At 37.5% G+C, this 25496-nt stretch overlaps 2 protein-coding genes across 3 annotated transcripts; both read left to right on the forward strand.

Annotated features, from left to right (window-relative positions):
* The first annotated feature begins 288 nt into the window (after positions 1-288).
* LOC107598648 (interleukin-17 receptor D) lies at positions 289-13544 on the forward strand. Of its 2 annotated transcripts, XM_016290050.1 has the most exons (13): positions 289-611; positions 2627-2711; positions 3712-3745; positions 4731-4889; positions 8195-8313; positions 8852-8975; positions 9122-9160; positions 9251-9396; positions 9552-9626; positions 9888-9954; positions 10168-10317; positions 10455-10627; positions 11839-13544. In XM_016290050.1, the coding sequence occupies exons 1-13, from the start codon at positions 556-558 to the stop codon at positions 12361-12363; spliced, it is 1752 nt and encodes a 583-aa protein (XP_016145536.1). In that variant the 5' UTR covers positions 289-555; the 3' UTR covers positions 12364-13544. The 2 variants fall into 2 exon arrangements, with proteins under 2 accessions (XP_016145536.1, XP_016145529.1); XM_016290043.1 differs by lacking the exon at positions 3712-3745 and having other exon boundaries at positions 292-611.
* A 2190-nt stretch (positions 13545-15734) lies between these two features.
* On the forward strand, positions 15735-24769 carry sars1 (seryl-tRNA synthetase 1). The gene is made up of 11 exons (XM_016290062.1): positions 15735-15943; positions 18300-18370; positions 18472-18552; positions 18870-19028; positions 19182-19325; positions 19499-19654; positions 22071-22292; positions 22497-22626; positions 22754-22911; positions 23010-23139; positions 23900-24769. The coding sequence occupies exons 1-11, from the start codon at positions 15808-15810 to the stop codon at positions 24058-24060; spliced, it is 1548 nt and encodes a 515-aa protein (XP_016145548.1). The 5' UTR covers positions 15735-15807; the 3' UTR covers positions 24061-24769.
* Positions 24770-25496: the final 727 nt, after the last annotated feature.

A 25496-nucleotide genomic window follows, 5' to 3' on the forward strand; every position in this document is an offset into this window, starting at 1 on the left:
GAAAATCAAATGCGAGGTTGTGCAGCCATGTCAAACCATAGACTATAAATCTGTCTTGGTGCGTTTCGTGGAATCGCAGTCCGGGGAAAACCAATATTGTTTACACAGATGCGTAATGTTGTTTTTGGCCATTAGCTGGTTAGTTCTGCAGGAATATGTAGTGGTGTGAGTTATTATGGTCATTATTCCATTTGCACTTGAGTTTAAAGCCAAAAAATACAGCTTCAAAACAGTAAATCAGGTTAAGCATACCTGGTCGCATAGGGGATGGATTTTGACAGCTTTTGCAGCTCTACTATTTTCCCCCAGGCCACCACACCCTCAGCTGCTGTTGTTTCCAACCCTTTGCCTACCTCCTCCCATTCCACCCTGCTTTTACTCAACTGATCTTTAGTTCTTCACAAGACTTAAGACAGCTTATCTGCTTGAGGACGTAGCTGTGCTGGGGATTGAAGACAGTTTTCAGGGTTCTTCAGGCAGGTGAAGGGAGCGGGATGTGGCCACCTACGCTGATCCTGCATCTGCTTCTGGTGGTCTGCTTGTCCCTCAGTGCCCATGGTGAACAAATGTCTTACAGACCTCAGAACTGCACGCTTGAGTGCATCCGCCGGGTAAGACTTCATGTTTTGACTTCCAGCTTACTGTATCAAAATCTGTTCTGCAAAGCAATGACCAAGAAAAAATATAAAAGTTGGGGCTCAAAATTCCCCAATGAGAATCCAGTGAATATGAAAATGGAATTTAAACCTGGAAATAAAGTTTTAGAAATGATGGTGAGACGATAATAACATTTAAAATTGTCATTTAATATGTATTATTTATATATATTTTTAGTTTTTTTTTTTTAGCATAAGTTTAATACACCTTTACATTTTTTTTCATACATTAGAATATCAGAATAAGTATGCTGTTTCATTTTTTCAATAATATATCTATTACACTGAATGACGATGGAGCATTATTTCACCCATTTTTTGACATTTTCACAAAATTTACTTAAAACATCAAAGTAGACACTTGCCTTTTAATATGCTTATAAAATCACTTTTGTAAATGTAATTTTGTAAAAATATAAAATGTGTGTATATATAATGTATAGTACGTGTTACACTTTTTTCCTATTCACTGCACAATTTTTACTTTTACTCCTAACAGTTGTTCGCACAGATTGAAAGCATTTGAACTAATTTCATTATCTTTATCTGTGTCTGTAGCTTTCCTTTTGCTCATTTTTTCGCTGTCATGCTTCTTGAAGATTTATAAGCCCATCTTCTGTACCTGGTTTTTCAGGTTGCATGAGGGTTTTTTTATAGTTTCTTTCAGCCTTATTTAGTTTGATGATTATAGCATGAATCATATTATTTGCATGGTTAAGCACTTACAAAGACATGCAGCAAAGTCCACTCTATTTTTTTATATTGCTAATTATATTATCAGCATAAGAATTGAAGTGAAAAGTTGGAAGCATTGTACAGGGTCAATATATTAATTATTAATTTATATATATATACGCATATATATATATATATATATATACAGTGTTGGGGAAAGTTACTTTTAAAAGTAATGCATTACAATACTGCGTTACTCCATAAAAAAGTAACTAATTACGTTACTTAGTTACTTTTTATGGAAAGTAATGCGTTACGTTACTTTTTATCTGATTTCTCTCAACATGGGGACAGGAGAGCTGTCAGTCAATAAATTGGGAAAAAAGTAACTTGCATTACTTATTTGAAAATAACTCAGATATTCTCTTGTAAATTAAAAAGTAATGCGTTACTTTACTAGTTACTTGAAAAAAGTAATCTGATTGCGTAACTCGCGTTACTTGTAATGCGTTACCCCCAACACTGTATATATATATATATATATATATATATATATATACATATACAGTGGCATGTGAAAGTTTGGGAACCCCTTGCAGAATCTGTGAAATGTGAAAAATTTTAACAAAATAAGAGAGATCATACAAAATGCATGTTATTTTTTATTTAGTACTGTCCTGAGTAAGACATTTTACGTAAAAGATGTTTACATTTAGTCCACAAGAAAAAAAAACAGCTGAAATTATTTAAATAACCCTGTTCAAAAGTTTGGGAACCCTTGGTTCTTAATACTGTGTGTGGTCACCTGGATGATCCACAACGGTTTTTTGGTTTTGTGATGGTTGCTCATGAGTCCCTTGTTTGTTCTGAACAGTTAAACTAAGCACTGTTCTTCAGAGAAATCCTCCATGTCCTGCAGATTCTTCAGTTTTCCAGCATCTTTTGCATATTTGAACCCTTTCCAGCAGTGACTGTATGATTTTGAGATCCATCTTGAGGATTGACAACTGAGGGACTCCAACACAACTATTAAAAAAAGGTTCAAACATTCACTGATGCTCCAGAAGGAAACACAATGCATTAAGAGAATTTGAAGATCAAAGTAAATTGCACTTAATTTGTCTTCCGGGAAACATGCAAGCATCTTCTGTTGCTTCCGAAGGGCAGTACTAAATGGAAAAAGATATATATATTTCAACAAAATACATATTTGGACATCTTCATCCTGTTCAAAAGGTTTCAATATGTTTATATTTATAAATATATATTTTTTAAAGTGGACAATGTATTTTCAGGGAGATCCCAGATGTGAATACTGCAGAATCTCAGCAGACGATGTACAGATATCTCCCAGCATTCCCTCCTCCAGCCCTTTTGGAAGTAAGTCATTATTATGTCCTATTATTTGCACCCCTAGACTAATGACACAACTGAATCCAGCTTTATGCCCAAGGTTTAAGGAGTTGATAAAAATGACCGGTATGAGTTATTTGATTGCTGAGCAAGAGTGATAGACCTTTATTTAAGACAACCAGTAAAAAACATTTCTGTGTACAATGTTGTAGATAAACCGTCACTGAGGTGAACTTTGTTTTTACAGCTCTATGTTGAATTTGATTCAGTTGTTGTCTTTTTAAGCTTAATTTTGAGATTTAAGACAAGAAATAAATGGTTGTTGAAGTCTTGCTGACGTGTGTGTTTTTGTTTTTTTAATTGAAGAGAATGAAGACTGGCATCAATTTACTTTGCATGTATTTTGTGCCTAGGAGAATTACATCCACTGCATCACTAAATGAAAACATTTGGAGAAACATGTTTAAATGTTCTTTCACAGCAATCAGTGCCGACACATACCAAAAGGATGACTTGTATTTGTACATTTATTTAGAATTGTTTGTGACAGCACATGTTGTCTAAGAATGAATGAAGCAGTCATACACTGGTTGCGTGGTGTAGGAACATTACTCTCTCTGTTGGATTTGTACCTCCAGTTGTTCCGATAATTTCACTAAACAAAACAAGCTGGTATGCAGTATAATCAGTTGCAGCAGTTCTGGGAATCACTTTTATATTTGGATTTTCTTGAGCCAAGCTATAATCTGTATATGTATGATTGTTCTTTTCAGCTGCTTTCCAAGACAAGCTCATTATGATTCTCTTTCTTATGTTTTGTCTGATGTTTTTGGCTGTTTTCAACTACGACTACATTTTCAAGACTCAACAATGTACCTCGTTGTCAATCTACATAAGGTGTACTAACTTTAAATGCTTTCTTCAGGATACATGACTGTGGAATTGTTGTTGTATTTGTGTTATAGACAGTGTTGGGGAAAGTTACTTTTAAAAGTAATGCATTACAATATTGTGTTGCTCCCTAAAGGCTCGTTTCCACCTGAGCGGTGCGGTACAGTACAGTAAGTAACTTAGTTACTTTTTATGGAAAGTAATGCATTACTTTACTTTTGTGTTACTTTTTCTCATCTGGGCTGGGCTGGGCTTGCTTGTTTGTTTTTATTGTAAAAATTTCAATTTTTGGCAAATGTGAAAGTCCTTTCACACTAAAAGTGAAATAAATAAACCCCAGGCTGAAGTAAATGTAAATTCACATATGTACAATAGAGTACGCACCTCAAACAAACCTTTAAACTGTAGTGCCATTCTGGATTGCATGAAGAATAGGACGCAAGAAAAGAAAGTTCAACACTCTTCAGCATTAAAAAAAAAGAAAAAAAAGAAACACAAATGTGTTATGTTTATCTAAAGTCATTTTGCTTATTAGTATGGTTGAATTGGATCATCGAAGGTCAGCAGCAAAGAAGTTGGTTAATAAAATGGGAATAAAAAATTATATTTCATTATTTAACATTTAATTATTGCAGGTTTCATATTGTGAGTTTTCATTTCACTGTTTTTTTTATTCATTTTGAGGAATACAAAATCTGTTTGTGTGCAAGTGAGATGCACCTCTGCACTTACTCCCGATTTCTCTCAACATGGGGACAGGAGAGCTGTCAATAAATGGGAAAACTGGTGTTACTTATTCGAAAATATTTTCTTGTAAATTAAAAAGTAATCCGTTACTTTGCTAATTACTTGGAAAAAAAGTAATCGGATTACGTAACTTGCGTTTTAATGTGTTACACCCAACACCGGTTATAGATATATCAGCTCTACAGTATCTACAATATTGCCAGTAATGTTGTTTTGTAAAAAAAAAAAAACTTTAATTTACACTTATAATGTAATTTAAACTTATAATGGTAATTTACACAAAGTGTTTTTCCCCCAAACCATATAATATAGGCTACAAGGGATTTCACTAGGTGTAAAAATGAATAGCTCATTAAGACAACAACAGTACATTTAGTATTACTGTGAGTAACTTCTCTCATTGGCCAGGTTGTGTGCCTTGGCCTTGTCACTCTTTTCTAGGTCAGGAAACCCCAGAGGTCTGCCAGCATTATGTTCACGCACCACACAATATTCAGATTGAGTTTGAAGCCAGTGAAGAACCAACATATGATGCTATTACTGTGTCATGGAACCCAAGCCAATACGGTAATGAAGACACAACGCATCCATCCATCATCCGTTCATCCATCCATTCATCTATCTGACTGTGTCTGTTGTACTATCTCTGTCTATATCTATCTGTCTGTCTGTCTGTCTGTATTGTTCTTTCTATCATTTTGTCTGTCTGTCAGTCAGTCATTCTGTCTGTCTGTCTATCTATTGCTCTGTCTGTCTATTGTTCTATCTATCATTCTGTCGTTACATTAATCAAAGCAGATCAGTTACAGAAACTTAATTACAATATCGTTTTCTGCTGGATTTCAGGGCAAAGTGGCATTTTTGGAAATGATCAAGCAGACATAATTGTGAAAAGCCATGCTGGAGCAGTGGCTAAACACATGTTAATTGTGGATGAGGCAGCCATGGAGGCTTGGGTTCAAATCCCACCTGAGCAGGCTGATGTTGGTGAAACTTAGTGCAAAACGCGCACAAATGGTCTAATGGTTAGAGAGCCAAACTTCTAACCCAAAGGTTGTGGGTTTGAGTCTCAGTACCGGCAGTAATTGTTGGTGGGGGGAGTGAATGAACAGCACTCTCTTTAATACCCACCCTCAATACCCTTGACTGAGGTGCCCTTGAGCAAGGCACCAAACCCCCAGTTGCACCCCAGGTGCTGCAGCAAAATGGCTGTGTGTGTTCACGGTGTGTGTGTGTGTTCACTACTAACTGTTGTGTGTGTGCACTTGGATGGATTAAATGCAGTGCACAAATTCCGAGTATGGGTTACCATTCTTGGCCACATGTCATGTCACTTCCTCTGCAATCAACGAGAAGAACGTCTGTACTTCCTCAACAGACAACGAAACAGCCACTTTTTGGTTGTTAAAAAAGGTGTGCTTGTTCAAAACAATTGCATTCGATCCTTCGCTGGTTGTGCTGATTTAAATCTAGCGGTTCTGTTGTGTTTGTGTCGCAAGTTCAGTGACGCAGGTAGTGATGATTCTCTCCGGCCAATCCGTGATCAGCAGAGTTTACACGTCACGTTTTGGTAATGGTACGGTTCACTTGGAACCTCAACCAAGGTGGTACTAAAAAAAGTACCAGGTACTGTACCCAGTGGAAAACCCCCCAAAAGTGAACCGTACCATGTCATACCGTGCCATACCATGCAGTGGAAAAGCGCCATAAGTAAGCCGACCCTGTTTTCCTCCTTCCACATTCTGAACATCATCACACTGGTGCCGAAACAAGGGAAGGAAGAAGAAACGCTGCCGCTGTCATGCAGTCCCCGTCAGGTTAGTCGTTTGCGGAGGTCATCCATTTGCTTGCGAGACTCCACCAAGAACATCATCAGGCGCTACTGGACATGAGGGAAAATCAGGAATGTCGGTTCCAAGCCCTCGGCCAGGCACAGCAGGAGGACCACGAACTGTTCCAGAGCTGGATAGACTGGGAGGTTCAGGCTGCAGGGACTCCATCTACACTAGTCCCGCCCACTCACGAGCCTTTAAACAAGATGGGTCCTCAGAATGATCTGGAGGCATTTATTGATCTCTTCGAGAGGACCACAGAGACATGTGGGTGGCCCCAATCCAACTCGACAGTGTGCCTCATCCCGCTGCTTTCAGGAGAGGTGCAGATGGCTTCACAACACCTGCCAGTCCAGAACCTCCTGGTGTATGAAGACATGAAATGAGACATCCTTCAGCGGGCCGACCTTAGCCCTGAGAAGCAGCGCCAGCACGAGTGAGTCAATTCCTTGACTCGCTTCTTGCCACTAGGGTGGCGGGGAGGTCTGGGCCGATGTGTTGGCATTGTGGGGATCCAGGACACTTTGTTGATCGGTGTCCAGTGAGGAGGTGGAGACACTGATCCCGGTTCCAGACGCACCGCAGACTGCCCCAGATCAAGCTGGGTAGGATGGACCCTCGGATAGCAGAAATGAAATTCAGTACTGGACCTGGGAACACAACTCCACACTTTGGGGCGGCTCTCTATGGAGAATTTTTTACAGGCCCAGGACAAACAGAGCTGGCTATGGGAACCAGACTACGTGATTTTTCACCGGGAGATAAAGTACTTGTATTGCTCCCTATTTCTAATTCTAAATTACTCGCTAAGGGGCAAGGACCCTTCGAGGTCACACAGCAAATGGGAGATCTCAATTATGAGGTAATTCGAACAGACAGGAGTGGGGCACGTCAGATTTACCACCTCAACCTCCTTAAAAAATGGAGTGAGGCGGAATAAGTGATGCTAGTGATGGCATTGAGCAAGGAGGAAGATCTTGGGCCAGAAGTGAGCCAGCAGTAGATCACCTCTCGCCCTCGCAGCTTACTGATGTAGCCCGGTTGCAAGCTGAATTTGCAGACGTGTTCTCACCCCTGTCTGGCCGAACGAATCTCATTCAGCACCATATTGGTGGTGCATATGGTGGTGCGCAGCTGGCCGTATCGTTTACCTGAACACAAAAAAAAGTACAGACTGAATTTGAGGCGATGGTAGACATGGCAGTAATAGAAGAATCCCACAGCAGTGGTGCCAAAATTCGACACATATCCAATGCTGCGGGGTTGATGAATAGCTTGATCGGCGTGTCACAGCTTGTTTTTATTCAAAACTGGATTTAACTAAAGGAAATTGGCAGAGCCCCTTATTGCCTATATCAAAAGAAAAAAACAGTCTTCACAATGCTGTTTGGATTGCACCAATTCGTTGCGTTTCCTTTCGGGTTGTTCGGGGCACCGGACACTTTTTTTTTTTTTGGAAAGGATTCTCCGGCAGCATGCTGCATATGCTGCTGCCTATCTGGTTGATATAATCATCTACATTAATGACTGGCAGCATCATATGGGGCATCTGCATGCTGTCCTGAGAGCACTGAGAGTGGCTGGACTGATGGCCAACCCAAAGAAGTATGTGGAGGTCTGGTATCTGGGCATCCACTTGGGTCACGGGCATGTAACCCCCCCAACTTAGTAAGACGGCAGCAGTTGCAACATGCCTGAGACCCAAGACCAAAAAGGAGGTGAGACAGTTCCGTGTTGAACTGAGAAACAGAGTTGGCTACTTGATCTAAAAAAGTGACTGTTTATGGAAACACGCACAGCACGACTTTGTTCCTACTTGTTCCTTTGTAATTAATAAAAACGGACAAGTCTAAGTAGGTCGACCCTGTTTTCTTCCTTACACACTCTGAACCTCATCACAGTTCAATTTGTATCTGTCATGTAATAGCCAATAAATCTGATATGGCAATAAATTTAAATACAAACAACTATCATTCTGTCATTTTATCTGTCTGTCGTTCTGTCTATCTCTTTGTCTAATTATTTGACTGATGTACACAGGTATTGCATTCTTACGTGGATTTCAAGTAACCCTTCAGGCTCTTGGTGGATCTCAGGTCTTATGTCAGCTCTTTCTTCTGGGTACCAATCTATCGCTCAGCCCTGCACATGCCCAGAGGGTATGTAAAAAAAAAAAACAACCTACAAATGATTTAGCATCCATTGTTCTTGTTCAACATTTCCAAACTATTAGAAAAAACAGGGCCTTATCTTACTAGGGCTGTCAAGTGATGAAATTATTATTCTAATGAATTAGACGATGTATCATATTTTGGCTGAGATAAAGCAATTATTGTGTTAAATGAGAAAAGCATTGATTAGACATTACAAAAAAGTAGCTTTATTATGAAATATTTTGATTCAGCATTGCATAATGATAATAAATGGCTTTTTTAAAATATATTTATATAAAATTGAATACTGAAATATGGGTCTGGCCTGGGGGTGTGTTAAATGCGTTAATCATTTTTCCAAAATGAATCCTACTAAATGAACGCATTAAATCGACAGACAGCCCTACATCCTACATTCTACATCTTTTAAATGTTTAGCTATTTAGTACGAGTCCTGGTTTTTCCTTATGGCTTTCAATTGCATGTGCCCAATGTCCAATTCCTGAAGTCTGAAGTCATGAGATCATGTAACATATTTCCACAGGTGTATCACTCCGATCCTTTCACACATCTGTCTTTGGATAGCGAGTATGTCGTGACTGTCATGGCACTGCCCGTCCCTGAGCGGTGGAACCAGTTCTATAAGAGGAAACAGTTTTTCACACGCAGTAAGAGTTTACAAGAATAAACAAACCCTGTAATTAGTTTTATAGCTATTAACAGTGTTGACAACCTGCCACCGCATGTTTATGGAATAAGTTGTCAAATACTTGAGTTTTAATAAACCTGTCAAATGCTTCTTATGTGTTTTCAGCATGTCCTGAAAAAAATGGTCTTGAAGAGTGTAAGAAAGGTGAGTGTCATAGTTATCACATGTCTTCTGGGTTTTTGTTGTTCATGGCACATAGTCATCAGATGTGTCATGTTCTGTCAATCATTCTAGACTGGTATCCCAGATACGTTGAAGTCCACCAGGAGAACCGGGACGTTTATGTGACCTTTAACCTTGCGCCTGAGAACTTCAAAGTCCATCAGTATTTTTCATCATGTTTCGGAGGTGGCCTACGTAATTACACAAGCATTAAACCAGTGAGTTTTTGTTAACAATATATATGTTTGTACAATATCTGTAATGCAGATGTTATTGTTATTTGCTGAAGTGTAAAATGAATAAATAATTAAACAAAAAAAAATTCTTACCTGTTAATTATTAAATCAGAATATGTTTGTTGATGTCCTCCTAGGATTTCAGTCTCAATAAGACACATCACACGTACCGATTGCAGAATCTCCGAGCAGGTACAAACTACACCTGCGAGGTGAGTCTTCATTTTTCAGTTTAAACGAGTGTGTGTTGCTTGTTGTACTCTATTATGAAATCAAAAGTGTATGTAATTTTATCTCTCATTCTGTCACAACCATTCAGACAAACAGAAAACTCTGCCAATAGGCTCCGCAAATAAGTAGCTGTGCAGTTTTTGCTGTCATTTTCTAAATATATCAATTCCAGCTGTTTTTTACAACAGCAATTTATGACCTTGTTACATGTTGAGTAGTTTTTGTCCTTTTCTTCCCTCCAGATTGCTGCTGATGTTGTGGATGCAGTAAGGAAAACATTCATTGTTGTCATAAAACATAGTTCCGAAGGTATGTTGAACCGTCAATCAAAAAAATCACACATGTAGTGTAAACCGATAAAGACATGTTCAATGACAAGGAGGAAAAAATGTCTTACACTGCTTTCAGCAAGTACAATACCTGCAGAGCAACATGCCAGGCAGCTTTTAAAGCGACAACACTCACTGAAACCGTTACTTCAATGAAAAACCCAGCGTTAGTATTTTTCTCTCTCACAATCAGAACCGCCGACCCCACACTTCACAGAGAGCTCTTCACTAATGGTGCTCTTGTCTGTGGGAATCCTGCTTGCTGCTACCGCAGTGCTCACCTTCATTGTTGTCTACAAGAAACAACTCAAAAAGAAAACAGTCCAGACCAAAATGAGACCAGGTTTGAGTTGTATAATGGTATCTCTTTGACATCAACAATAATGTTAAGCAACTGTTTTTTGGGGCATTGTTTTCTACTAAAATGTCCATGTTGTTTTGTACTAATGGGGAATTGGGTTGTTTTTTCCTATTTGTCAGAGAGCATTGAACAGTACTATGACAAAGAACTGGATGAAGGACAGTGTGTTTTGCTGGACAGAACCACCCGCCCCCCTCTCCTCCTGATTTGCTACTCAAGTAATGATGGTCCTGCCCACGTCAATGTCGTGCTACAACTAGCTGTGTTTTTGCAAAAGCACATGGCTACCCAAGTAAGTGTATCAAGATTAAATCAGACAAAACACACTGATATTTGTTATAAGTTGTATAAAATGTAATCTAAATTACATTTGTTTAAAATTACTAGACATTTTATGTATTAATAGATATGTATCTGCTGCACGTTGTAGAAAAGTGATGTCATGCATTATTTTGAATATTTAAGGAAAAAGTGAATTTTAGTATTATTTTTAATATTACTATAGTATTTAGGCTCCTGCATCCCTGTGACCCTACAGAGGCTAAGGGGTTTGGAGAATGGATGGATTAATAAATATTATAGTATTATTTCTTTGTTGTTGTTTTGTTTTGTAAAAAACTAAAAAAAACTAAAAGCTAATTCATACCTTTTTTTATATATATTTTCTGTTTTCATTTTCATTATTAAGCTATATTAATTAGCTTTCGTTTTTGTTTGTTTTATTTTTATTTATTTATAAGTTTTGATTTAATAATTTTTTTGTTAAAATGTAAGATTTTCCTTGTTATTTATGAGAGGGAATACACTATGGTACTACACTTCGATAGTCTTGTTTTTTTTTGGTCCATAAATATTAAAAGTGAATAAAATAATTTTAATGATAGCAGGGGCGTGTCTACGTGGTGGCCACAGGTGGCACCGGCCCCCCCTGAAATTTAGCTGGCCACCCCAGGTGCCCCCCCTACCAGATGTCTTGCGATAGGCTTGTTTTTAGTAAATTTCTAACTGCATCTGGCTGTGGCGGATCCTGGCATGTGTAGGCACGCGATCCATGTGCGCGAGGACGAATCTCTCCACTCCCAAGCGGATTTCCTTTACTCACACAATACTGGACGTGTGCTTTTAAATATTGTTCTTTTATGAATTGGCTCTGCTCTGTCTCTGTCGCTCTTTGTGAAAAAGAGTGGATTTCACTCTTTTTAAGACACATCACACGTACCGACTGCAGAATCTCCGAGCAGGTACAAACTACACCTGCGAGGTGAGTCTTCATTCAAAGAGGGTGGCCCCCACCACCCTCTTTTGAGCCAGTGCCCCCGACTGCCCCGCCCCCCCCCCATTTAAAATGCTCTAGACACACCCCTGAATGATAGAAATAAATAAAATTGACACATTTAAAAAATTTAATTAATGGAAATCATTAAAAAATAATGTCTATACAAGGTTATTTTGCCTCTTTATCTCCTAATTACATTTATTGTTAATTCTTCTTTTTCTGTTCAGGTGCATTTGGACTTGTGGGAGGCCTTGAGTATTATGGAGGAGGGCAGTATGGGGTGGCATTGCAGGAGATTGAGTAAGTGCGACTTTGTGTTGGTCATCTGCTCACAAGGTCTCCTTCAGAACCAGAAGAAGCAGTCTGAGGATGAGGAACCATTAGAGAACACTGCTTTGGCTATTGTTTCCATGATCGGAGAGGAGCTGTACCATGCCAAAGCGTTGGGTCGAGACCTCTCCAAATACATGGTGGCCACTTTTGAGTACTCTCAAGAGTCTGATATCCCAGCGGCACTAGGTCTCGCTTCAAGGTACACCTTGACTAAAGACCTACCCTTGCTCTTCTCCCATCTTCACGGAGTGGCTTTGCAGAAGCCTGGAGTTTACCTACAGGTGGAGAACATTTCAGAAAGTGGGTATTGTAAACTCCCAGCTGGGGCTGCACTACAGCTGGCCATCCAGGAGGCCACGGCGCAGTTCTCTGAGGAGCCGACTGAAGAGGAACATATAGGAATTCCAATCATTTCATAAGGACTTCAAAACTGCATCAATTAATGGACTCACACCATTCTGACAAAACAAAGGGAAGTGTGTTATTTGGAAACAGTCCTTTAGGTAGGTTTATTTTTCCTGACAGATTCCACCAGGACTTCCATGGTAGCTGCTAGTACTTAGCTAACTTTCCTGATTTAAATCTTTTGAATGCCAGAGCATAAAATGGACAACGAAATCCCACAATGTCAATGGAGGTACAAAATCAATGTACAACGAATGAGGAATCTGAGACATAGCTACAGACTGGAATATCATATAGGTACCCAGAACACCCTAGTAACCACATAGCAACATACAGAACACACATAAGAGTTTTGCATGGAAAAGCACCATCTAGTTTTACCTCAGTTGCATCTTGGGTCACATTAGATTGTTGTGAAAAAGATATAAGAGGGATCCTGAAGTATATGAGGTTACCGAATGCTGTGAATGATTTTCTTCATATAAATGTGTATTTAATTTGGCTTTTTTTTTTTTCTTCTGATGCTTATGTTCATGCACGTTAAACATCATGTTCCAGTGAATATTCCTAATAATTGCATGCACTTCCACTGCAAATAGAAAAAGAAAACACTTTCGATTTATTGCTGTAAATGACATTAAATTGTGTAGTTTAATTGCCTTTATTATATTGTATGTAATGCCAGTTTCTCACAATTGTATTGCTTTGCAACAATCTGTCTTTGTATAACATGAAGGGAAATAACTACATTTTATTGAGACAAAATATCTTTAAACATCAGTGCATGGTCTTACACTATAATAATGCAAGGCTCTTTATATTTGTATAATGCGTAATCTTTATATTATTATAATGCAAGGAAATTCAGACACAATTAAAAACACACCCGTGTCTTAGTGAGTTTGCAGTGCATTAACACATCTAGCTAATGCATTAATCGTTACATAAACTGTTTAGGAAACTACGAATGCATGACATTTTACAAATAAACTTTCATTGCTTTTGTAAATATCTAGGGCTGTTTTGTCCGACTGATGTTTTTGTATTGGTGTACAATTTGAAACAGCTGGCTCTTCACACAGAATACCTCCTATTAGAAAGCCTCGAGTTATGAGTATGAAATGTATCAAGACACAATTTCAAATTTATTACATAAAATTCTTTCTCTTGCATTTGATCATTGGCAAATAATTTAAACCCCATCTTTCCACAATACAGTAAACCAATCGTAAATTCCATTGCCACTAAATCTTGTTAAATCTTGCCAAAGCTGTTCAGAAACTTGGCAACACCAACAAGGATGAGTTCAGGTTTCAGCGTGTAGCGAATCAGCTCATGGGAAATATGAATAATTAACCATAACTAGTTATAATTAACTATTCATATTTTAGATCCACTGTAGATATTTAGCTGACCACTCAGGGTCAACCGTCTTGTCAATTCTAAGAACGTTAATTTCCTGGTTAAAGGAAATAACTTTCTTACTGTACAATTCTATAAGTTTGTAACATAAATCTGTTACACACACATAAAAACCAATGCAGGTGTTATTTTTAAACTTTCACCCTTATTGAATTGTGAAATAATACTTAAGGTTAATTTAATATGAAATCTTTTAATTTGGGCTACACTTTCTATTGTTTTCCATTGAACTATTTCAGTAAATAGTCACACAGGAGCATAATATCCCATTGGAGCAATAACCAGATTGTTTCTACAAGAATATGCTAAGCTTAACTGCAGAGTTGGATCAATTTAAATTGGTAAAAAAATACTTTTTTATTGATTATATGAGTACATGCTATTCACACATTAGCAATAAATTATTCATAATTTAATGATTCTCCCTAATTCTTCTATTTCATTGTTTAAATGTTGCTTTCTAAAATAGCCTACCACTTGTATACATTCAGAAAGTCTTTCAGGTTTGTGGACATTCACACAAATTTGACCGGCTTTACAAAAATCATTTCAATTTTAAGAAGTAATTTCTCAACATTTCAACATTCCATCATCTACTGATGAACACATTCATTTTTATTTGAATTATCACTCAGTGGGTTGTTTAACCCTGTATTACTACAGTATGTCTCTGGAAGGCTTTTGTCTTTCAAACACATTAAAATGTATAAATTCATGTTCTTTCTTACGTACATGTAATGCAGGGATTGCCAGACTTTTTGTCAGCTTAACCTCTTTCACCTAGTATATTTACTTGAAGTACCCCCCTGAGTTTTTAAACTAATAAGTTAATATTGAAGTAAAACATTTGCATGTTGCTTAATGGTCACATGACATGCAAGTAAACAAATAAAATATTTCTTCTTTTTAGAAAAGTGTTTTATTTTGATTATGTTAAAAAGATTTATTTTAATTGTACATTTTTATTATTAAATTAATTATTCGCTTTTTATTAAACTCACAAACTTGTCATAATGAAACGGTTAATGCACATCATGTCGTTTATAACAGTGAATGGAACATATTTTCTTTTTCTTTGTATTTTTATATCAATATGATACAAGATTGTCCTAGTTAAATCAATGTGAAAAACAAGTTAGGTCAAAAGTAATCAAAAATACCTAAATTGTGTGATGTAATGGATTACTAACTACAATTTTGTCATGTAATTTGGAATCAGTAAAGGGCTACAATTAGTAAGTAATCTACCCAGGACTGCTTTATAGAGCATTTGGTCATTATATGCCATATAAAATATTTATGTAGGCTAGACCGATCTAAACCTGTCAGTAAAAAGTGGCTTTTATTGACCATAACCTATCAACTTTATCTAGTAAAATACAACAAAATAATAAAATATCATTATTGACACATAGGATGATTTTAATATCATGCTATTAGTATGGAGGACCAAACCTGCAGAAATCAAAAATGTATAAAAGTAGAAAATAATAAATTAAGGGGGAAAATAAAAAAAATGAATGCTATTAAAAATGAATCATATTTATTTTATCAAGTCGTTTATTCATTTATTTATTTTCCTATTATCACATTTATTTATCTATTTATTCAGTAAAATATTTATTTATTCATTTATTAATTTATTCACTTTTAATTTCTGCAGGTTTGGTCCTCCATATATAAGAGGCAGTAAATTGATGATGTCCCTGCAACAGTTAAATGCATGAATGCCACGCTGGTGAAAGCTTGGCTCATGAATATTAATTAACTTACGCCTGACTACTCCAGAGCCGTTGAGAAACAACGGAAAAAAGAAACGTTGTTTCTCAACAGCTCTGGACCACTCCTGGAAGGTTGCCAAGCAACGTCGGAAACTAATTAATATTCATTAGCTTAACCGTAGTATGATTCAGAACTTCGCCGCGGCGGCGTGATGAATATTCATGAACACTTGCTCTCTAGCGCCTCCCCTCCACAGTACACTTTCCGTATTCTTCTTTCCTTCATCCGCACTGCACGCGTCGTCCACAGGCATCATGGTGCTCGATTTAGACCTGTTTCGCACCGACAAAGGCGGCGATCCTGAAATCGTGAGGGAAACGCAGAGGAAACGGTTCAAAGATGTGTCTCTGGTGGATAAACTGGTCGAGGCGGACACAGAATGGAGGAAATGTGAGTAACTTAGCTGCTAACGCTAAAGCTATTGAAACGCATGGCAGCCTGTGAATGAGAACAGATTGTGACACGTATAACATATCTGTTCATAAACATTAAAACGCTACAAAGGAAAATACACACTAATTGCACTATAGCACACGATAACGTTAATATTAATGTGTATAAATGTTCAGAAACCGCAATGCCGGTGTAACGTTACTGGAGTAAGTTAGCATGTTGCATTGACGCTAATAGTTAAAACAGCTGTCATAGCGTGCTTAACCTTTTTTTACTTTATTTAATGAGACTAGTATGTGTTATTGAGCCTAATATATGTTCATGTCATATGTTATTCGGAGAGTTCTGCGTATGTATTGATGAAATGTGTCGCAGTAGCATCGCCCGGCAGAATCTGATGCAATCTCTATGGCAGTGAATCGGGAGGAGCTGCTGCTGCTGCTGCTGCTGTGTGTGACTGGCAGTGTTTACCATGTTCTTCAACTAAAGTCAAAGTATTAGGGAATGACCGGCTGCCAATTTCATTCAGTATTCATTTAAATTCATCTAAAAGTCTCAGTAGTAAGATTTGAGCTTGGTATGCTTTATCACAGGTAAAGAGGATAATATAGAAGCAAGTACTCCTTCAGTGAAGGGCTTGTTCTTTAGATAGCTCCTCTGGTTGTTATGCTTTTGGGGGATTCTTTGTGGAAGCTGGCAATAACGTGTCCAGGACAAAATCTAAATTATTTTTTTTGAAGAAATGAAATGAATCCTTTACGTTTTTATGACAATTAAGCACCCCGCCAATTCTAATTATTATAGTATAGAGAAATAAGGATTTTTTTTTAAATTGCAAAATGTGTATACATTGTCATCTTTGTTTTATAATAGATTAGAATTGTTTATATAATGGTTTAAGTTTTTTTATTTTTACATTTATTATTTTTTATATATTTTTTAATTTCAGTTTTAGTCATTTTAGAATTTTAACTTAAACTTATTTCTATTTCTGAAATCAAAATTGACCTTTTTTTTGTGTGTAAAATTGCAGTAATATTGTATATTATTATACAGTTGCTATAAATATTAATAGTAATATTTAATCAAAGTAGCAATCCTCCCTCTTGCAGTTACATCTCTTATCTGGTGACCTTTTTTCCCATTTTTGTCTTTTTCAAGAATCTGTTTTACTCAGATATACATCATAATAGGGAAGAAAAGACTATTGCAACTTTTGTTTCATGGCGACTTGAAATTTCATTTCATATTTATATTTTATTTCAATTAATAAATTGTGTTGTATTACAATATATTATATCGTATTCCTTATTCTACTAGTGAAAGTATGCAAATACAATATATTGTAATACCGTGCGATTTAGGGCATCAAGTTTGTATGATATATCAATAAATTTTTTGTAAACGATATGGTATGAGGCAATACCGTTTATATCGCTATACAGTGATTTGATACGAGGCGAGCACATAGCAGGCTTAGAAAATAATTCGTAAGATATAGCTAACATGTATAGTTTAAATCGGCTTGCCCTGTCAGATGCTCTGACAGAAAGGGTGACTGTGCAGCTAAAGTTACTACTTGCGCTGTTTAATGCATTTGAGATGTGGTGGTTTCCTCAATGAACTTATCACAGGTATATTCTCCATCTGTGAATGTTAGAAAGTCATGGAAATATTTCCATTTTGCTGTCAGGAGTGGATGAGTCTTCTACATGCGAGGCCTCGCTAAACTTCACAGACTTCAGTGAACGAGCCACGCCAAACAGACAAGAGCACAATAGACTAAGATATACATTTTGCTCAAATATTTGTAGTTGGACAATGAATGTGCCATATGTAGAATTTTAAACCTACAAGTAAGTGTGTTTTTATAATAGCAGTAACTGTAAAGTGAATTAGTCTGTGCTTTTGTTTTTATTTATTTTAGTTTTTAGTTTAGCGAATTTAACTTCTGCTTGAAAAGCATTTATTTGCATTTAGAGTGTAATGTGATTTTAACCCTTTTTTGCACATAACATGTTGCAAAGCCTACATAGTTACATTCACTATATTTGTTTTCATAGCCTTTAATATGAACATTGTTGCATTGGACAACATTGGGCAACATTTTCTTAGTTGGTGTAATACTTGATGTTAAGAGAAATACAACTACTGAAAAGTAGACAAAATTAAATTAATTTGGCATAATTCCACATTTACTCTCTAAAGCACATTTACTCATTTACCAAAATCTTTTTTTCTTCTCTAGGTGATTTCCAAACTTAAGATAGTATAATTACTCTTGCCAGGCCACTTGACAGCATATCAGTGGCATGCATTGATGTTAGAAATACTTCTCTTGTTTTGCCTTCAGGCCGCTTCACTGCAGATAATCTAAACAAGGCCAAGAATCTGTGCAGCAAAGCCATCGGGGAAAAGATGAAGGTACATAAATCAGCTGTCAGATGTTTGTTTTAATCTGTTATCACTGAGTAATAATAATATTCTGCTTGCTGGTCTTATGATGATTTACTCTGTTTTTGCAGAAAAAAGAGCCAGTTGGTGATGATGACACTCTTCCAGAAGAGGCTCAGAATCTGGAAGCCCTCACTGGAGAAACATTATCAGTGAGTCAAGCAATAGCGACACATTAAATTGATCAAAAGTGACAGTAAAGACATTTATAATTTTCTAAAGGATCATGTGACACTGAAGACTGGATTAATGGCTGCTGCAAATTCAGTTTTGCCACCACAAGAATAAATTACATTTTAAATAGTAAGAATATTTCACAGTATCACCATTGTTTACTGTATTTTTGATCAAATAAATGCAGCCTTGAAAAAATCTTTTGAATTAAAGTGCTTTGATATTAAGTTAAACTTATCAAACTCATCATCCACATCCATCTGTGACCAGTATTTCTTCATCCTGTCCCTGTCAGCCCCTCACGGTGACTCAGATAAAGAAGGTGCGGTTACTGGTGGACGAGGCGGTGCAGAAAACGGACAGTGATCGGTTAAAGGTCGAGGCGGAGCGTTTTGAGTACCTGAGAGAGATCGGCAACCTCCTGCATCCCTCTGTGCCCATCAGCAACGATGAGGTGATTCACACAATACACTGCGCAGGTCCTGCAAACCTGCAAACACCAAGGAACGTTCATGGAATTAGAAAAGAGCAAATGAACCATACTACAATGATGCTGTTTAACTTCTCCATCTGGAGACTAGGATAAAGCGGTGATTCTCTTTCCCAGGATGCTGATAATAAGGTGGAACGCACCTGCGGCGACTGCACAGTGCAGAAGAAGTACTCTCACGTGGATCTGGTTGTCATGGTGGATGGATACGAAGGGGAAAAAGGAGCCATCGTGGCTGGCAGCAGAGGATACTTCCTCAAGGTTTGTTGCTCTTTAAATGCACTGCTTCTGTGTAAACCTGAACATTTTGGACCCATTTAGCTTTTTTCACAATATTTAAACCCGCTCTGCTGACAGTTCTTCGAAACAAACAATCCAAAAAATCCTAAACACCCATTTTTAAATTTCTTGGCTGATATGTTCTATAATTGCAGGGCCCTTTAGTTTTTTTGGAACAGGCATTAATTAACTACGCACTGCGGATCCTGTACAGCAAGAGCTACACCCTCCTGTACACACCCTTCTTCATGAGGAAAGAAGTCATGCAGGAGGTCGCTCAGCTCAGCCAGTTTGACGAGGAGCTCTACAAGGTTTGACCTACATCTGTTACTTTATTTAGCCATTAATTTGACATTTTATTTATTTTTTTAACTATTTTCACTTAATGCAACTAATCAAACCAAATGAAAGATTTATGAAATAAATTATATATATATAAATATTATTTTATATTGAATATTATTTTGCAAATTGTATTTATTTTATGTTATAAACATAAATTTTATATTGTAATAAAAACGATTAAAATATTAACAAATTATGTTTATATTTGCATTTAATGTTTCAAATTATATTACAAAATAAATTATAATATGCTGTATATGTGTGTATATAAAGGTGTGGGAATCCTGTATCTGGTACATTGAAATAAAGTGTTCAAACAAACAGATTCATTCAAATGAATCAGACAGTTGGTCAGCTGCTGTAGAAGACCCTCTATAGAGTCTTGATCCGAACTACTGGGTGACACGGGAGTGGATTTTCAAACCTCTCCCGTCCCACTCCCACAAAAAAAAAATCTCGTACTGTCCCAATCCCATGAAAAAACTGGGGGGAAATCCCGTCCCGTCCCATTCCCAGAAGAATGACTCCCATTCCCTCCCACTCCCGTGTTGTGTTTTTTTGCCAGAATCTGTCAGTTACAGTAAAAAAAATATAGTACAGAGCACAGTATGCCCACTTTAGTTGAATAAAAATCCAAAATGTATTTTTTTGTTATTTTATTGAACTGAAAGCCAGCTTAAACAATGCACAGTGTGCATTGCACACACAATGGGTGTTGCTAGGCCATTTTCACGGCAATTAGCAATTGAGGTAATTAAAAGAGGTAATTAGCAGTTAGCTCCATAAACTGTACACAAATTCATGATCGCCTCAGTCTCCTTTAAATTTCATGAAAACGGCGGCAGACTTCGGCTCCTCCCCGTCTTTCAGCACGTTCTTCAATCCGCTGACCACAACGGCGCAGAGCAAGAAACAGAGGACAAGGTGTGTGTTTATCGGTAGATTGTTATATCTGCATCTGTGAAGTTCTTTGTCATAAATACAGTTTACAAAATGTCATGGGGAGCAATCGGTTTCCCATCTACTGTAAAGTTTTCGCTGTGTTCACCCCCTCATCACACCACAGCTGTTTCCTCCAGCGAAACTGTAACGTTAGACCTTAACACATATGAACGCATACTTTATAAAATGTTGCTATTTTCATTTGAAAATTGAACTTTCAATATAAAACATATTACAGTGCATGTGGCATTAACTACCATACAGTCTTGCACAGAAATGATTGAAGACCGTGACAGACAGTACTTGAGCATAGAAAGAGGTTTGCACTAGAAATGCAAACAGTAAAATTGTCTGTGTGTGTGTGTGTGTGTTTGTGATCAGGAAGACTTGTATTTGGTTTATTCAGTACTCAAATATTATTTCCAATCTAATTTATGCAATACAGTGGAATACTGCAATAGGTTTAGTATACCACCCTAACCTATTAGTCAGACAATATTTTATTTATTTTTTTATTATTATACCCTCATTGGGGGCTGAGTCCCCCTAAAATGAAAATCCTAGAATCGCCCCTGGCACACACATTAAATTTCATGTAAATCATGCATGCTAACACAAACGTTTTCTATTTGAATTTTGTTTCATTTGAAAGTAGACATTTCACTCTCTATAAATATATTTTTCATACGCAGAGTTTCGAAGTTTCTCGCTCAAGTTCACAGACCGAGACGGCAGAAAGCACATTCTGTTTGCTTGAATTATTTTACAGAAGCGCAACGTTTCGTTGATATTCTGAGTGCACACAAATAAACGTAGTCTTTACAGATTCAAAAGATGTATTACTTTTATCTGTATGACCAAAAATGATGAGCAAGTGAGTGCACCGGCGCCTCCATCTGTCCCGCAGTGAGCGCGCTGCTGTTCAGCTTCCACACAGACACTTGAATAGCACACATTTCTCTAGGTGAACATTAGATTGAGCGGCCATGTAAAGTTGTTGCTACATACATCTTTCAGATGAAAAGCCACATTTGAGGTCGATGAATGATAGTCGGCCATTTGGATGTCCTGCCTGATGTACTATATTAGGCTACCACACAGACCAGCCGCTAACAATCTGTCCGTCACGGACTGCGTACGTCATTCACTTAACCAGCCACACCAGAGCAAACAGGAGGAGAGCATAAAGAGACCGGAACTAGAAATGAGTTCAAAATTAAAATAAACAGTTTATAGTTAATTTATATAAAAGGTATATTTGTGTATAAAGTTGTGTATCATAGTGTTTTTACGATTCCCGGTCCCGCCCACTCCCGCTGACATTTTTTCCTGTCCCGTTCCAATCACGTGATTAATAGTGATTTTGTTTCCCGAAAAAATGTCAGCCTCTAATCCGAACCCGCAAAGAATTACAGCGTTTCCTGTAATGTGTTTGTTCAGGTGATTGGGAAGGGGAGCGAGAAGTCTGACGACAATACGGTGGACGAGAAGTATTTGATAGCCACATCGGAGCAGCCAATGGCAGCCTTCCTGAGAGACGAGTGGCTGAAGCCAGAAGACCTTCCCATCCGCTATGCCGGCATCTCCACCTGCTTCAGACAGGAAGTGGGCTCTCATGGCAGAGACACGCGTGGGATTTTCAGGGTCCATCAGTTTGAGAAGGTCCAAACTATTCCATCACTGAAATAATGAATGAACAATGAAATATGTTTATTGAGATGACTTTATTTCATTACAAGAAAAAGAGAGCACTAGCCAAATCAGCATGCTTTGCAGAAAGTGAATAATTTGAAGAAATTAATGGTATTAATGAGAAGAACAAACTGTATAATAGCAAAATCATAATCTTTCTCCATCGCTTTCCAGATTGAGCAGTTTGTCTACGCCTCTCCTTATGACGGCAAGTCCTGGGAGATGTTTGATGAGATGATTGGAACCGCTGAAGAGTTTTATCAGTCATTAGGAATCCCCTACCGGATCGTCAACATTGTGTCAGGTTTGTTCACATTAATCTTTATTTTCATTGAGAGCCCCATTGGGCGCCTTTTTTTGGAAATCAGTAAAAGCTTTTCACAGCATCCCATAACAAAGCTTCAAATATATTGTTTGCTTTTATTTCACAGGTGCTTTGAACCATGCAGCTAGTAAAAAGCTGGATTTAGAGGCTTGGTTCCCAGGCTCCCAGGCTTTTAGAGAGCTTGTGTCATGCTCAAACTGCACAGACTACCAGGCTCGCCGCTTACGTATTCGCTACGGGCAGACCAAGAAAATGATGGACAAGGTACAGTTCTACGCCACAGTTCTGAGTAAGGATTCCGGGTAATCTGTATTTACTGTATCAAGCTGGTTTCATTGGTCATTGTGTTTGTTCTCTTTAAGGCTGAGTTTGTGCACATGCTAAATGCCACCATGTGTGCGACCACTCGTGTTATCTGTGCTATCCTGGAGAACTTTCAGACAGAGGAAGGCATCATTGTTCCAGAACCCCTCAAGGCATTCATGCCTCCAGGTGAGGATCGCTAAATATGGATCGTTTGGTAAAGTTTGGTTCAATCTTATACTAAATGCATGAAAAAGACTTGAGAGGTGCTAGTTGTTTGTTTTGGGATGGGGTAGCTTATTCGATATGTTCCGATACTGGTTCTTTTGAATGTTTCCTAGTGTTAGTGCTGTATGTTTTTGATTCGATATATTGAAGTGATATATAAGGCAAACCTCGTTGTGCTGTATGTGTTCGATTTTCTGAAAAATAACCGACTCCTAAGAGTCAATCTTTTGGGAATTTGGCCACACGTATCATGCTGCAAGTTTTTCATTTGCTCAAAAGAACTGACACAAATGAGATACATTTCCTTCGGGAATCAGACCACACTGGTTACACTGAATGTTTTTGGCTTGCTCAAAAGACCTGTCACCTGACTCATAAGAATCATTCATTTGGAAATTGGACGACATTGGTCATTTTGTGTTTTTGATTCACTATAAAGAACCGGCTCAGAAGAGTCATTCGTTTTGGAATCGGATTACACTAGCTGAACTGTCACTATACTCACTACAACGATCAAATTCATAAGAGTCATTCTTTGGCTCAGATGATTAATTTGTTTGGGAATCAGACTACACTGGTTGTGCTGTAGGAGTAGTAGTCATAAATCACAAGATTTGAGCTATGAGTAGGTCCTTTAGGTAGATGTTCATTATATGTAGACTATGTTTTCTCTGACGAGAAGCCACCAGCTGTCTGTCAATATTATGGTTTCTTTACTCAGGTTTAACAGAAATGATCAAGTTCGTGAAGCCAGCCCCTATCGACCAGGAGGCAACCAAGAAGCACAAGAAACAGCAGGAAGGAGGGAAGAAGAAGAAACCGCAGGGTGGTAATGCTGATCTAGAGAACAAGGTGGAGAACATGTCAGTCAATGACTCCTAGACCCCCTTCAATCCCAGCCAATCATAATGGTTCTTTACAAGCCCTCTATTTTGTGCACTCCATTCACAATCATTGTCCACTGAAAGGTCACACTGTCATGTCCTTGCTTCAGTTGACTTCTTCTGGGACAGTCCTACTATGGCACCGTCAATGGTGATGATGGTGTCGTGTTAAATAATCTTATCTCAAGTCAGTTTCCTACAGAGAGGTCTTTGAAATCTTCAATTAAACATGTATAGTGTTGTGACAGACATTTAGCCAATAGAAGGAAATGCCTTTATGACACTGTAATTACCTGAGGCATTGTATTATAATTCTGCTGTTGAATTTAAGGGAACATGCATGGTTACATTCTGCATCAAGTGCCACATTAGAGGTGGGAATTTTGGATATTCTGAATGGAAATCGGTTCTGGATAATGGACAGACCTCTTTCAGTATTCTCTCTTGCAGTTAATATTTGCGCTATAATTAAAGTGAAGGTAATTATTGATTACTGTGCACTTACTATTCACATTGTCACAAAAGTTAAAGCAGTCAAAAATGCAGCTTCCTCTCATTCAAATCTGTCTTTTCCTTCATAGAAACATTACTCCTTCTGATTTGTCTGTAGAACAGGGAATGTTATTATATGTACAGTACTTGCTTATGATGCCTTGTGGAAGGAGTATGATGGCATTTGAGAATAAATCAATACCTGAAGGAGAACATTGTCTGGTCTCTGAATTATATTTTGTGTCATGCATTTGTTGAATGCTTTAAATATTAAGTTATGGGTTGTTAAGAGGCTAATATCTCATGTTCAGTAATGATAGTAAAAGTTGCTCACTTGTATTTGAAGCGACTTAAAAATTAGGAGCAATTTGTTGTACAGGAATCAACAATATACCAAATTAATTATCTGAGTACAAGCAGATTTTTGTTTTAAAAAGCTTATTTATTTCATATATCTACAAAATTGACTTTAAAGCAGTTAATATTGTGATAAAAACAATGCATTTTCACCTGTACAGAGTTGGAAAAAAAAAAAAGATTGGAGTTGCTACAAAATGTTTTTTGGTCGACATTGTATTACACCAAGAATCAAATGATGTTTTATCTAGTTACTGTTTATGAGAGATTCATCCAGAGTCACTTTGTGAACAATACTTAGTTGGAGGTATTTGGAAGTCATTTTAAATAACTGAAGCTCAGTCATACAACTCAATATTTATTGGATAACTTTACACCTCTAGTTTTCACAGTTCATGTTTTTTATGGATAGAGATAATAAACATTGCAGTTCGTAATTTAAAACACTACAAATAAACAAAACCATATGAAATATAAAGTTCACTAAACCATTAAAATTAAATGAGCACTGACTGAATTAGGGGCTAATGAAAAGTACGGCTTATTGACTGCAACTCCCAGAAGCCTTTACTCCATTCGCCGATA

Source organism: Sinocyclocheilus grahami, unplaced genomic scaffold, assembly GCF_001515645.1.
Source record: "Sinocyclocheilus grahami isolate Dianchi unplaced genomic scaffold, SAMN03320097.WGS_v1.1 scaffold13.1, whole genome shotgun sequence".
Taxonomy (NCBI): Eukaryota; Metazoa; Chordata; class Actinopteri; order Cypriniformes; family Cyprinidae; genus Sinocyclocheilus; species Sinocyclocheilus grahami.